Below are 15,963 nucleotides of genomic sequence, written 5' to 3' on the forward strand. Positions count from 1 at the left end.
CAGAGTTTAGGTGATGTCAGTGTTTCTCTATTTATGATGGCTTTGTGTGATCAGTAGGTCTTGTGATGGGGAGGTCACATCAGATGAGGGTCTCGTGATGGAACTTGTGATGGGTCAGGTGTGGGTTGCATCAAGTAAGGGTCTTGTGATGGGGACCACAGATTAACTGGTCAGCCAACCAGTGATGGCACCCACCCTTAATCAACCCACACAACCCCACTGCCCCATCCCAACCAGCACTTCACCTCCCAATAACCCTCACCTGATGTGACCTCCCCATCACAAGACCCACCACAAGATCCTCACCTGATGTGACCCACATCTGACCCATCACAAGACCTTCATCTGATGTGACCTCCTCATCACAAGATCTACTGATTACACGAAGCCCTTATAAACAGAGGAACACTGACAATGACATCCTCTAAACCAGGGGTGTCAAACTGCCAGCCCATGGGCCAGACACGTCATCCCAAAACCATGCCCACCCCACTGCTGTCAATGGAGAAAAAGCTCCGATACGTTGCGTGACATCACGTGATGTCATGAATTTGACATGTCTGCTCTAAACTCCCCTGAAGATGCTATGTAGCCTATTAATGAAACATTCAGAAATTAAGCCACAAGCTCAGAGAAAGAACTTTGACCCTCATTGTTGCTATTATAAAGACTTTCTGCCTGAATTGCTAGAAGCTGTCTTAGGACTGTCAGTGGAGTTCCCCAAGCTTACGGTTCTGAGTGACCTCAATCTGCCTTTCCTGGATTCAGCTTCAGAAGCAGCTGGGAGTTCATTTCCTCTATGATGGCTGTGGGCCTATCCCAGATTGTCACAGGTTCAACTCAGAACAGTGGTCACATACCAAATCTAATATTCATATCAGAGCAATGTCCACGTGATCTAGTGGGAAATTTAATTTATCTCCCTGTTATGGTCAGATCACAGCCTGATATCCCTGAGATTCTCTTATATCACTCCCTTCTACAGGGAGACTGGACCCATTATAATGGTCCACCCCCAGAGACTGGGAATCCAAATGGATGACTGACTAGACATGACTTAGAACCACTATTAAGATGGTTCTTGTGATAGGAGTGGCAAAACAAAATATTTCTCCACTCTTTTTTTCATCCTCGGAGTGTTGCACATTCACCCTGTTCCAGATCACCTGATTTTTCCTAGCCTGGGGAAGTTTGGGTGATCATCTTCAGGGCTAGGCAGAAGAATTTCTTCAATATCTGTCACTTGGATTCGTTCCCAGTTAGAACCTTTGTGTGGTGCTAGTATTTATGAAATGCCCAGGGAGATGTCTTACCCAACAATTTGGGAGCAGTTTGACCCTGTTGAACCTAAGGAAGTGGACAGTGTCTTTTGCACTGTCAGCACAATCACTTGTCAGTTAGACCTTTGTGCCTCTTGATTGGTGAAAGCCTCCAAGATGTTGACCACCAGGTGGATTTATGGAATGATAAATTCCTCACTGCATGAGTGGACTTTCCTGGGAGGTTTTAATGAGGTCCTGGTTTATCCTCTCCTTAAGAAAATCATCATTTGACCCTACCTGCCTGGTCCACTTTCATCCAATTTTTTATCTTCCCGGATTGGAGAAGGTGGTAGAAAAGATGGTTGCTCAACACTTCCAGGGGATTCTGATTTCAATTAGGATCCAGGCCTGGCTATGGGGCAGAGATAGCTTTGGTCATGCTCATGGATGATCTGTGGCACGAGCAGGATGAGAGTAATGCAACTATTCTCACCCTCCTTGACCTCTCAGCGACCTTCTATACCAGGGGTGTCAAACTCAATTTCATTCAGGGCCACATCAGCATTGTGGTTGCCCTCTGTGTGTGGCTGGGAGGGGCATGGCCAGCTCGGCATCACTTGCATCAGGGGCACCTGTGCAAGCCTGGGGTGGATCCGAGGGTCTCTGGCGAAGGAGGGTGGGACCAGGGCAAGTGCTGGGGCATGGTCCACTGGAGGAGCCTCACCATCCCTCTCAGGACGTGTGGAGGTGTCCACGGAAGGTGGTGCAGGCTGCCCAGAGCCCTGGGCAGCAGAGGTCAGGCACCCAAACATTGAGTACAGGGACCCTGCAGGCCAGCCTAGCCTAGCCCCACTTCCCCAAGGGGGCGCCCAGCTGCACTTACCTCCTCTTTGAGGCGGCTGCTGCTGTGCTCGCTCTCCTTGGCCACGTTGCTCATGGTGTTGTGGGAGGGCAAAATCTGTGGCTCAGAGGGAAGCCCATTCCTTCTCCATGCGAGCAGACCCAGCTATGTAACCAAATCATCCTCAGTGATAGGATAGGAGACCACCAGGAGATGTCATGAGGAAGGGATAAGGGAATGGCAAAAGGGCAGCAGGGCTGCTCAGGGCCAAGTGCTAAGGCACGACTTCCCTCAGACCTTTCTTCCCTCTTCATTATAACCAACCTTCCTTCCTTCCTTCCTTCCTTCCTTCCTTCCTTCTTCATTCTCCTTTCCTTCTTCTTCCTTCCCTCTTTTCTTCTTTTTGTTTGCCTTTCCTCTTTCCCTTTCTCTTTTCCTGTCCCTTCTTGGATGCTCAAATGGAAAAGGGGAAACATTTCTCAATGCCTCCTTGCCTTGTGATTAAATGCCACTTTTGCTAGTAGTCTGTGGTGACTTAAAAGACCGAGAACAAACCAGGCTCAGTTTATTCCATGCTTACATTTAGTGGGGGCATCCACAGACAACAGTACAGCAGAACTGTCAAAATGGTGGCTATGATAGTTGATCGGAGCTTTTCTGTTTTTTATGTGCAACAGATTTAGCATTTAGGAACAGAGGTAAGTTAGTTGCTTTTCTATTAATACATAATCCTTAAAAGAGCTTTCCTGCAGGAACCCTGCCATGGTCTAATTCAGGCTGGAAATATAGCAAAGGAAAATATTTTTCCCTACGCTGCTTTGTCCTGTTTTCTCCACTGGAAATGGCTGTTTGCAACACAAAAGGAAGGGATACTTTCCTAAGAGTTCACAATTCAAGAATATAAATGTTAACTTGGATTGCCAATTGCTTTCTCCTTTGAGCCCAAGTCTCAATGGATCCAGGATTGAAGCAGAACTGCGTGAACTGGGACATCTCCAACCAAGTTGCCTCTCCTTCCTTCCTTCCTTTCCCCCCCTCTCTCCTACCCTCCATTCCTTCCTTCCTCTGTTTCTTCCTCCCTTTTTTCCCCTCCCTCCCTTCCTCCCTCCCTCCCTCCCTCCCTCCCTCCCTCCCTCTCTTGCGCACACACCCAGGAGGCAGGGCAGGGCTGCCCCATGGATCTAAGGCTGAGCGCATTCTGGCTTTGATGGATGCAGGCAGGTTGTAGATCAGTGCCCGGTTGGCCTGGGCTGGGCCAAGGTGTGGCAAGCCGGTCCTTCGCTGTTTCCAGAGCAAGTCCCCAGGCCAGACTGAACCACATATTGGGCCGGCCCTGGCCCCTGGGCCTTGTGTTAGACATGTCTGTTCTATACCATCAACCATGGTATCCTTTTGGATGGTTCATGTGAATTGCAGCTAGGTGGCACAGTTTTTCACTGGTTCAGCTCCTTCCTCCAAGGTTGGTCCCAATCAATGCTGATAGGGAGTGAGCGATCCAGCCCCAATCACTCATGGTATCTCACAGGGCTTGGTACTCTCTCCTCCCTTGTTTAACATATACATGACACTGTTGGGTGAGATTATCCATCACCTTGGTTGAGAAATTATATTTGCTAATGATACTCAGTTCTACATCTCCAAATGTTTTCTGTGTCTGCCTTGTTGCAATGCCTGGAGGCTCTAGGGATCTGGATGAGGGACAAGAGGCTTAGACTGACCGCTGACAAGACTGAGTGGCTTTGAGTGCATAAAGCCTCAGGATCCCAGTGTTTTTCATCCTTAGTTTTGGATGAGATTACACTACCTTGTTCAGACCCAGAATGCAACCTATGTGTTCTGGGCTCATGTCTCCTTCTCAAAGAGCAGGTGGCAGATGTGATGGGAGCTTTTGCACAGCTCCAGTTGTGCACCAGTTGTGACCTTTCCTGGATCATGACTACCTGCACTCAGTTACTCAAGCACTGTTTATCTCTTGCCTAGACTATTACAATGTATATGGGGCTATCCTTGAAGTCAATTTCGAAGCTTCAGCTCATGCAAGTACAACAGCAAGAGGAGTCTTTGCCCCCCCTAGGATGGCCCCATATTACACCTCTGTTCCATGAACTTCAGTGGCTACTGGTCTGCTTCCAAATGTACTTTATGGTGTTGGTTATGATCTTTAAAGCCCTTAATGGCATAAATCCAGGCTACCTAATGAACCTCCTCATCCCTCTAGGACAAGCCTACTTGTACTGGGAGGGATCCCATTGGTCAACAAATCTGGCTAATTGGGATCAAGAAGAAGAGCCTTTTCTGCTGCAGCACCTGCCGTTTGGAACAACTTATCCTCTAAGGTAGGATCCATCACCACCCTCCTATTCTTCTGCAAGAGCCTGAAGACTTGGCTGTGCCACAGTTGTCTTGGGAACCAAATGAGAAAGTTGCATACTGGAGGTAGTGGCTAGATTGATGGCAGAATTCCACTCCCCTTGCTATCTGCTCTCCACCCATCCATCTTTTTGGTTATCGTGTTGATGTATTTATTCTCATTATGTTCCTTTGCCATTGTTTATTTTATTATTTTTATTCTATTTATGCCCCTTTTAATTTTTCTTCCTTTTTGTTATTGTAAGCCACCCAGAGCAGCCCCACAGTGAGATAGGCAGCAAATAAATTTAACAAATAAATAGTAAAGGTAAAGTTTCCCCCGCACATGCGTGCTAGTCGTTTCCGACTCTAGGGGCTGGTGCTCATCTCCATTTCAATGCCGAAGAGCCAACATTTGTCTGAGGACCTCCGTGGCCATGTGGCCGGCATGACTAGATGCCAAAGGCACACGGAACGCTGTTACCTTCCCACCGTAGTGGTCCCTATTTTTCTACTTGCATTTTTTACGTGCTTTCGAACTGCTAGGTTGGCAGAAGCTGGGACGAGTAACAGGCGCTCACTCTGTTACGCGGCACTCGGGATTCGACCCACCAAACTGCCGACCTTCTGATCGACAAGCTCAGCGTCCTAACCCACTGAGCCACCGCATCCCTAACAAATAAATAAATAAATGAAAATGAACAGATGCCATATTTGTGTTCATACATGGTGCAAAGCAGGTAGTGAATCTTAAAGCTGATGTGCTTTGTAGCTCTAACACTATATAGAATTATCAATACAGCTTTCTTCTCTTTCCAGGATAGTTAGCAAGACCCAATCCAGTCTTTAACATGCTTCCAAAGACAAAAAAAGCAAGGGTAAGGGATGTTTCTGTGTAGCTACTGCTACCTCTAGCAGCTTCTTTAAGCCACCCTGGAAGGTTTAGTCCAACTATCATGTCCCTCAAAGGAACTGGGAGATAGAAAGCAGCCAGAAGGGTCTTTCACTTCTTGTGATCTCATGGATATTATCCACCATTATTGCTGGCTCATTCTATGAGCAGAGAGACTATGGAATGGGTAGTCTCGGCAGCAGAATGTCAGTTCTATCTTGGGAGCCTATCGTCAGATGAAGGTATACAAAATGTATAGACTTAGCAGTGTGGACTTACAGCCTTCTTTAAGATTAGCCATATTATCTCCTTGGTGATACAGCAGATATTTAACTGCATAAACGGAGGAAAAATATGTTTCTCTTTATGTCATCTTTCAGTCACATTGATAAAACTAGTGGACTGATTCTGGGTGAGGATCTGCTGAGGTTTTCAGTCACCCAGTCATAGTTGTCTTAAAAACGTTCTGGGTGAGTTTTTCATATTATAAAATTTGTGCCGATAAAGGAGAATATTTGCAGCTCAAGGTTGAAATGAGGGGTCCTTGGTGTTCTCTGACCTTTGTTCTCTGAGTTTTCTTGCAGATGTTTCATTACCCAAAATAAGTAACATCACCAGGGCTAGTCAACAGTGGGGTTTGCTTTCGATTTTTCTCAATTCACATATTTTGTCTTTGGCTCATAGAGTACTGTGTAGATGAGAAAAACAATGTAATAAAAGAGGTTGGTTTTTTTTCTTTCTTCCAATATCCCTCTAACATTACTCAATGGGTACAGTTTGGCTTTTTCCTATAGATGTTTTAACTAAAATGCAAATGATTCACAACCTTTCAACCAACATTTTATTCAGTCCATGAGGTGGCAGACTAGATCTGGGAAGAACTCTGTCAAACAGTGAGAAACCTTCCATATGAAGGGAAAATATTATACAGATTGAAAATTAGAAAAAAACAAATAGAGAAGGTTAGATTGTTTTAATATCTTGGCAAAAATGTGGAGAAACATACATAATCTGTCGTGTTCCACCTGCAACATAATATGGCCCAGGCCCAAGTCTGCTTTATACATATGCTAAACAATAGGTAATGTCTTAGTGTTCTATGAATGCAATTACATGTGATTTATTGTACTGTGACTGCAGTCAGAGATTTGAAAGCTCAGTCAGCAAGTCCTTTATGAGCTGGTGTCAGCATTCCCTGTTGACAGTATTGTACTCAGTACAGCAAGTTTTCATATGTAACACAAATGCACATGCTTCTTGGCTGCTATTTCCAGAAATGCATTTACGTTTCCTGTTTCTGAAATGGAGTTTAATTCTTCATACTATTGTATTCCTTGTAGATTATTATACATTTAATAGAGGGGTGTTAGCTTTAAATATCATATGGCCAATGTATACTTCTCATATGTATTAACAGTGGCATAGCGTGGGTTGTCAGCACCCGGGGCAAGGCAAGTAATTTGCGCCCCCTAACCTGTGGATTTTAGCACTCGAGTCTGCACTGTCCCTCCCCCAGATAGTCTCTCGCTCTCTCTCCACACCGCACCGCACGCCTGGCACCCCCCTCCACAGTGGGCGGCGACCCGGCGGCTCGGATTGGATTCGCACAGCCAGCACTGCAGTGAGAGTGAGTGAGCCAGGCAGGGGCAGAGAGCTGCGAGTGCGAGCGCCCCCCCAGATGTTGCACCCGGTGCGGCCGGCCCCCCCTGCACCCCCCACGCTACACCACTGTGTATTAAGGAATAAGTGCTTGAGCACATCAGTCTAATAGTTTAAAATTAGTAGCAGAAATTAGGTCTTTTAATGCCAAATCTATTGTTGGCTTCCTCTTCAGGAAATGAGGCTTTGTAGGTGATGCTGCACTTGCTTGGATCTCAAACTTATTTAAATTTACTGCAAATTATCCAGAAAGATGAGTATCTACTTTCAGTTTTGTATTCTTTTCTCCCTTATTTCCTCCATTTAATTTGTTGTATCTTTTATAGTACAGTTTGGGGAAATTGATCGTGTAAGCTCTGCTATCAGTTTGCCAAATAAATTTTCATTTTTAAAAGTAAAGGCAACAATAAACTAAATCATGGAAGTTTTGAGATAATTGAAGGAATTCTTCACAATGCGCAGCTCTATGGAGCATTAAGGCTATTTACTGCTCATAGTTATGACCATATATTTCTTCTTTTGATACCAATACATATTTTGGAATGCCTATTACTAGAGAATATAAATGGAAGAGTACTTTCATGCTAAGGTATTGGCCATTTTTGGATTACTAGTTTTTAGCCTGCTCTAGGATTCATTAGGATTCTAATTCCTTTTTGTAGTGCAGGATACTACCGATCTGTTGAAATTTAACTTTGCATAGTGAAATTCTGCCTTTTCAAGCCTATTGACCATTAGGAACAATAAAAGGTGAGAAAGTTAGCAGAGAGCTATGCCTTTTTATTTTCTATCATTGTCTAAAAGACTTATTTTGCACGTCTGTAATATACGCCTCTTATTCGTTAGGCTATTATTCTTGGGACCTTCGTCACTCTTTTCTCACTCAGTTCTTATTCTTTTCTAACTCTGAGCTGTGGAGTTCAGCCTTGGTGGAGGAGTGGGCTAATGCCTCCTTAAGTAACACCAGCTGCCTGCAATTAGTGCAGGTTCGAGTCCCACCAGGCTCAAGGTTGACTCAGCCTTCCATCCTTCCGAGGTAGGTAAAATGAGGACCCAGATTGTTGGGGGCAATTAAGCTGACTTTGTAATAATGCCGCTTGGGGGCTGTGTGAAAGCCCTAATAAGCAGGCATATACATAGAATGAAGGCTACTGCTAAGTTTGTAAAGCCGCCCTGAGTTTTCGGAGAAGGGCGGGATATAAATGGAATTAAAAAATAAAAAAGGTACTTGCCTGACTTAAGCTCTCTCACAATTGTGAAAGCACACTGCAAGCTTTAGGTAGATAAGTAACATTGTGTTTTTTTTTCATTCCTATTTTCTGACTGCATAAAACTATCTGCTATCCATTGTGGTCCGCCTGCTTTTTCTTTATAAATTATGTTACCACAAATAGTTGTACTATGACACAGAAAGTTCATTCTTCCCCTAGCTCTGCTCCAAAAAGAAGTTGCTGTTCTGAAATACAAAGGTCAAGGAGTGTGTTGTGCAGCTGATTGAGCTGATCTCAGTATAAAGTGGAAGCTATTCCAGTCCGTCTGATGACATTGTGGGAAGACCCATCGAAATAAAAGAACTCCTCACATCACAACTACTTTTTAGAAAAAGGGATGAATTACTGAGAGAGGGAAAAGATGCCAAAAGCCAAATCTCACTTTAAGCACTTTGACTAAAACCATTCTTTTCTCAAGAATCTGAATAATTTTTCAGAATCTAATCTGAAATTAATCACTGGTTCCTTCCTTAAATATCTAAGCAAAGTAGCTGCTGGATATTTTTTTCTGTATTGAGGGGCGATAGGACTTTCAACATGTGATTTAGTTTAAAAGTCTGAAGTCCAATTTGTGGTATAGCTAGACAAAATGATGGATACCATGATTATATGCTTGTAATTTTTTAAAATTACATTTTTGGATTTTGCATTTACATTTAGCATTTTTTTGGATTATATTCAAAGACTTAATTTTCTCCCATCCAATACCATTTTCCATATGTGAAACTCTATACATTCAAGTGGAATTGACTTTGCAAGGGCATAGTAGTAGACACGTACTTGGATAAGAATGATAGGGGTATATCCTTTTCAAACAGTCCCAGATTCAATTTTTGTTTATCTCCTTTGAAGGCAGGGAAAGATTCCTGAAACCAGAGAAGACAATTTCAGTTAAACAATGATTCTGCCCTGCTGTCTAAACTGATTTCTCCTCTGCTGGTCCAGTTTATTAAGCCAACTTCAGACATTCTTGTCCAGATTGCAGAGGGACTAGGCTGGTGCTCAACTCCGGCCTATGGTCTTAGTAGGATCTAGTTGATCATTCCCTCTGTCTACCTCATCTTGCTGTCTGGCAGTCACAAGGACAGTCTTCCAGTGCCTCCCTCTTCCATTTTAAGGATTGCTTCCTCTTCATTGGTTCACATACATTTGCTTTCCCAGATTTGAATAAACAAACACATTCAATCTCCTTCCCACATTTTCTCTTTCAACATCGATGTAGATTATTTTTTCACATTACGGTGTCATCATTACTCTGATGCTACAATAAGCAATGCAGCAGGGGAACAGGTTGATCTCCACTGGTAGATTTTCTGTATGTTTATGAACACTTTGTAATAAGGATGTATCAATAGTTCAGCTTAATGGAAATAAAGCAGCAACATTATGACTTTAAAAATGAAAGGGAGGGTGCATGAACTTCTGAGGCTGAGGCTAGCTTCTTGATATTGTTGGTCATCTGTAAGAGTATTAAACATGAAAGTTGACAAATGGTGGAGAACATTCGGTAGCAGTATGGCAGTCCAGGATAGAATGGTTGTCCGGGTTAGTGACCAGCCATAGCTGGGAAGCGGGAAAGTTGGCAATTGACTGGGCCTTCTGCTTAGATTGAACAAAACAGAGGGGACCACTCTGAAAGGCTTTAAATGGTTGGGAAATAGCAGTCTGAAATCAAAAGTGGAAACCATTGGAGCAGAGTAGATTTGTAATGGGTTGACAGTGGCAGTTGGAGTCATCCATTTCTGCAGGCTACTACTAGCAATAGGCCAAGCAAAATGTGTGAGTTTGCCCTAAATGGTTGGAAGAAGATGAATCAGTAGTTTGATTCCATATTTCTTATGTTCATGTGCATCTGGCGCTGGATTTGAAGAGGTAGAGCAAATGCCTTGAAGAGGAAGTGTTTTTTAATTCTACCCTTAGAATCTTACACTGTATGTACCTATGATGAATCTCTACAATACCGCTTTTTTTTTTAAACTTCACTATCAAGGTGTTGATTTCTTTAACATGGCTGTAATGGAAATATATAATTCTTTCGGGAACTCTTTAAAAAGTTTTCATTGGGAAGGATGTGTTTTTATTTAAAATTTGAGAAAGCTAAATATTATCCAGTCACAGTTATACATATCTCTATAACACTTTTAAGAAAGCAAAAGCCTCTTCACATGCATAAAATAGTTGCAATTGTTAAAAAAATGCAAGAACTGAAATATTACTATTTTCAAATGTTCAAATTATAAACTGTTTTGCACAAGATGTAGTACACCTATAATATACTAAAAAAACTAAGATTGATTTTTTTCTCTTGCCTCAGACATTAGTGGTATCAGCGGTTTCTGTTACTTCCCAGAAAAGAGTAATGACAGTGATTGCATTTAATATGAATTCTGTTTTATAGTTTTATACTATGCTGCCTAGTCATATTTCTGTAAAGTGGGTAACATATAAATATAATAAATGAATACTTAATGATATTCATTTGGATTCAAAGGATGGGATATGAACACTTTAATTAAAACATTGGCAATGGAGAGCAAGACCCCCCTTCAACACATTTGATTTGGTCTGTTGCCCTTGCTATTATTATCTCTTTTGTTTTATTGGTTTTATTGTATTTGATTGTTGTGAACTGCCCAGAGTCACTCAGGTGGCATAAAAATTTAATATAGCACACTATTAAATAGGGTAGTCTGTATCTCCTTCCATCATTTCATCACTTTTTTTTCTTTTCTAGCTGGCATTCCAGTGTTCTGTGGCTACTAAAACAGGTGTTTTTTGGATCAAGTCTAGGTAATCTCCACTTTCCCTCCCTTGAACTGCCAATGTACAGAAGAAAGGGGTGTGAAAAAGTGTCTGGCACCAGAACTTGAGAATGCTGCTTTAGCAATTAGAGAAAAAATAAAATGCCGAGCCATCAATTAACTGCAAGGTAAAATTGTGCAAGCCAAGGTGAACAACAGGTAGTCCTCAACTTACAAGCACAATTGAACCCAAAATTTCTGTCGCTAAGAGACATTTGTTAAGCAAGTTTTGCCCCATTTTAAACCTTTAGCGAATCACTGAAGTTTTTAAGTTAGTAAAATGGTGGTTAAGTGAATCTGGTTTCCTTGTTGACTTAGCTTGTCAGAAAGTTGCAAAAGTTGATTGATCACATAATTCCAGGACACTGCAACTGTCATAAATATGAGTCAGTTGCTAAGCGGCTGAATTTTGATCATGTGACCATGGGATGCTGCAATAAAGAGTCTTCTCCAAACTAGAGTGTTTTGGTTGTATTGGCATTGCTGCTCTCACCATTCCTGACCAGTATCTTTTAGTTAGGCCAACTGGAAACATTTGTCTCTTTGAAGGATGACAAGTTGGGGCAGGCTGATTTAGAGGGAGGACAGTCATTTGGCCAATCCTTCTGCTACTGCTGAGGCAGCTGCTATCTCCCTTCCTTCCCCCACTTCCCAATGTAGAACATCAGGCTAGCTTTGGCTTAATGAGAAGGTGTGGCTGCTCTTTCACAGATCAATTTCTGTTATATGGTCCTCAGAAGAAAAAATGAGAAACCAAATAGGTGGCCCACTACTTAGAGAGAATTAAAGATTAGCAGCAGCATACTGTCTAGCCTTTAAAGTACACACATGCACATAGGGCTCAGAAGTGGTCTTTCACTCATTTCCAACTTCTATAGGTCAAAATGGGATCTGTCTCATTTCTTATTTGAATTAATTTCTTGCTCTCAGAAACCTTTCCTCAAAAACAGTGTTGATGTACTTTTTTAAAAATGTTATTTGATTGTGAAAATGTTCCTGCTTCTAGTTCATTAATCTGCGTCATGTTGTTCCCCAAAACACTTTACACTTGTCCATGTAGAAAAGAAAGTTTATTAGTCATGCTGCTCACCAGGATGCAGTCTTAGAAAAAAGAGCAATGCGGCTGCTTGGCACAGCACCCTCTTCCCCACATATTTATTTACCCCAGAATGAGGCAAGATCCCCATCCCATCTTTGATAGTTTGGAAGGCCAAACATATCTTACATCCTGGGCTCTCTCTTCTAGATCCATGACAAGAACTGAAAGGCTTGAAGGAAAGTGCAGTGCAAAGGGAACAATCCTTACTCTCTTACACACTTCTCAGTCCAATAAGAACACCCGTTGCACACATACCATTTCTTCTTGCTAAGGTGTGAATAGCCAAGCCATTTATGGGGATGTTAGAATAGGCAGTTCTGGTACAGATGCAGTAGATATGTTGGATGTAGAATCACAAGACATATGATGGATTCATGGCTGCAAATATTTTCTCCTTGACCATAAAGGACACTGGGGGAAGATCTCAGTAGAATGTGAGGAAGGCAGGCAGGCAGGCAGGCGGGGGCTGGGGTAAATCACAAAATCATGCAAAGGAAGGATAGTTACATGTGTCAGAAAATGGGGAAGGAGGCCATTGTCTGGTGACTAGAAAGCGAGGCTTCAGGTTCGCTTGAAAACTGTCCCCTGCAAGCCGAAGAGGTAGCTGTATGGAAGTCAGTATGTGTGTGATTTTGTGTGGTGTTTTGTTCAGGCAAGGTACCTGAGAATCCCTTTCCCCATAACAAATTATCTTGTATTAGGGAATTCTTGCACTTTGACACCCTTTCTGTGTGGCAAGTTTAGTAAAAACTGCATGTACTCAAGTATTACACAAGTAGTTAAAGCTGCCCTACTGCTGGAGCCCTGGCATAAGCAGAAAACAGCCCTGCAGTGCTCTCTGGATCCAGCCCAGGAATGGAAGTCAAGATTGCTAACAGAGTAGGTGATAGTTGCCTCTTGTTTTCTTGATGCTGGTAACACTTTACTACTTGTAGCTAAAGCTGTCATAAGGCCATGTCCACTCTCTGTCCTTGAGCCCTCTTTTTCCCCCTTGACTTTCCTTACTTGTCCAATATTCATTTCATCCACTTCTCAGCCCTAGATCAGTACCCCTATTTCAACCAAGTTACAAAGTAGCTTCACAGATCTGTGTAGCTAATAGTGCAAATGGACACCCTGTTTATATTACTTCCTGTTGATATATTTATTGGCAATCACGACTTTTACTGGTGAAATAAGGCCTACTAAGTGCCACTTTTCCCATATAATCTCTTGGAAATTGGAGTTGCACAGACTGTATGCCTGAATCAGGCATTACACGGCATCACAATATCCTTGAATTCAAGCAGTAATTTCTATGTTTCCTTCATTATCCCCTAGTTCTATGATATATTGAGCTAATTCCTTCTTTGTTTCCATGCCTGTGCTTTGTCTTCTGTCTGACAATTTGCTTTCAGGTTCCAGGAAGCATTCTTGACATCAAAGAGGATAGCTAAGGACAGCATGCTTCTTGGGCATAGAAATAGATTACTTCTTGGGTAGCACCTTTGGGAAGTTGCAGTATTGCCATGACAGGCTGGCAAAGCAAGCTTTTAGTAGCAGGAATGGTATTTTTCTGGATTATAAGTATGTCACATGTTCTATATGATGAATCAGAAATATACAAAAATGCACCTTGAAGCTGGGAGTGAGCTGTAAAATTTCTGTATATATTGTGTATGTATATGTGTGCATGTGTATGTGTGCGTGCGCATGCCCATGTGAGGCCAAAAAGAGGAAATGTGGAAGATTACATATTCAGCACTTGATGCTTTTATACTGCCACCTGCCTCACTCACTATCACTCTTTTCTTGAAGCACTGCATCTGACTCCTCGGTGATCTGCAAAAGTGTGCTCATCTCAGGGCTTTCGCTTCTCAGCAGATCCGTGTTCTCTGTCTCATCTCCACCAACTTCCACCATCTCTGTGGCCTTCACTTCAACCTCTCCCTCACGGATCTTCTTAACATGAAAGGTGAAAGGTGGAACTTTATAGACAGCTGTCTTGGAACGTGCATAGACTACATGATCTGGGGTAAAGGACTTTTTCAGCTTATCTCGGGAAGTCTTCATCTTCTCCCTGCGTTCAGTGGTGACTATCTTAGTGCCTAACTTGTTCATTCTCTTCTCCAGATTATGTCGAGTCTTCTCCAGATTTTGCTTGGTTTTCTCCAGGTTCTCTCTGGTCTTCAGCTTGGTCTTCTCTAGGTTCTCTCTAGTTTTCAACTTGGTCTTCTCCATTTTCTCCTTAGAGAATGCCTTCTTGAAGTCATCAACCCTCCTCATGCTGCTTCTCTTAATACGTTCTGCTCGTGATTCCTCAATAATCTCTTCAACTTCAACCTCTTCATCTGAGGAGAGCTCAATATGATCCTCTCCGGGGTGCTCCTCACCAGCTGGGATCTCTTCCCCTTCTTCCTCTTTTTCCATTTCTTTTACAGACTTACTTATGCTCAGCTTGGTTGGCAGTTTTACCTCATCCTGCAAAACATAAAGAAAAACTACTGTGTGCATAATTTTTAGATCTTATAGAAATTAACAGGCAGTTAAACTTTGGCCTATGCTATGGCAAGAAAGCAATCCTATTATAATCTTATTAATTCTCTTTTGTTTTAGTTAAAATGGCTTTCCTATTCCTGATAATTTAGTGTGTTAAATATTGATAACAATCATTAATACCAATCAACTTAAAAATTAATCCATTTGTAGACCAGACTAGAATTTTACTTGGAAATCTAATTGTTTAAACCAGAGGACCCCAACCTTTTGGGCACCAGGGACCAGTTACGTGGATAGAGATTTTTCCGCGGACAGGAGGGGGCGTAGTTTTGTGTGCTGCCTGCATCCTGTGGATGGGGCTTTCCTTGCTTGTGCGGTCTGGTTGCTGGCATGCCACGGCCCATTACTGGTCCACGGACCGGAGGTTGGGGACCCCTGGTTTAAACCTTTCTGTTCTTTTGATATCCTACACATTGAACTAAAAATCCATATCTAAGCATCATATTCATACTGGAAGTCTGGAATATGATTTATAAATATTTTGGCAGATCTTTACAATACTTACTATATATATTTCATTTTATTTTTTATGGGGATGTCCCCTCAGTCATGGCCAAAATTGTTGGCACCCCAGAAATTTTTCCAGAAAATCAAGTATTTTTCACAGAAAAGTATTGCAGGAACACATGTTTTGCTATACACAGGTTTATTCCCTTTTGTGTGTATTGGAACACAACAAAAAAGGGAGGAAAAAAAGCAAATTGGACATAATGTCAAACAAAACTCCAAAAATGGGCCGGACAAAACTATTGGCGCCCTTTCAAAATTGTGGGTAAACAAGATTGTTTCAAGCATGTGATGCTCCTTTAAACTCACCTGGGGCAAGTAACAGGTGTGGGCAATATAAAAATCACACGTGAAAGCAGATAAAAAGGAGAGAAGTTCACTTAGTCTTTGCATTGTGTGTCTGCTTGTGCCACACTAAGCATGGACAACAGAAAGAGGAGAAGAGATCTGTCTGAGGACTTGAGAACCAAAATTGTGGACAAATATCAACAATCTTAAGGTTACAAGTCCATCTCCAGAGAATCTAGATTTGCCTTTGTCCACAGTGTGCAACATTATCAAGAAGTTTGCAACCCATGGCACTGTCGCGAATCTCCCTGGTCGTGGATGGAAGAGAAAAATTGATGAAAGGTTGCAACGCAGGATAATCCAGATGGTGGATAAGCAGCCCCAAACAAGTTCCAAAGGAATGCAAGCTGTCCTGCAGGCTCAGGGAGCATCAGTGTCAGTGTGAACTATCTGTCG

The 15,963-nt window shown here is 42.4% G+C and overlaps 1 protein-coding gene across 1 annotated transcript in view; it reads right to left on the reverse strand.

Moving 5' to 3' along the window:
* Window positions 1–7,166: 7,166 nt before the first annotated feature.
* The window catches only part of CAVIN1 (caveolae associated protein 1), a 35,158-nt gene continuing 26,361 nt past the window's right edge, over window positions 7,167–15,963 (reverse strand). Inside the window, exon 2 of the mRNA XM_083378378.1 lies at window positions 7,167–14,634. Within this exon, the coding sequence (XP_083234504.1) occupies window positions 13,945–14,634 (690 nt within the window). The 3' untranslated portion in view covers window positions 7,167–13,944. The remainder of the gene's footprint in view (window positions 14,635–15,963) is intronic.

The sequence above is a fragment of the Vipera ursinii genome, assembly GCF_947247035.1.
Source record: "Vipera ursinii genome assembly, chromosome: Z".
NCBI classification, from domain to species: domain Eukaryota; kingdom Metazoa; phylum Chordata; class Lepidosauria; order Squamata; family Viperidae; genus Vipera; species Vipera ursinii.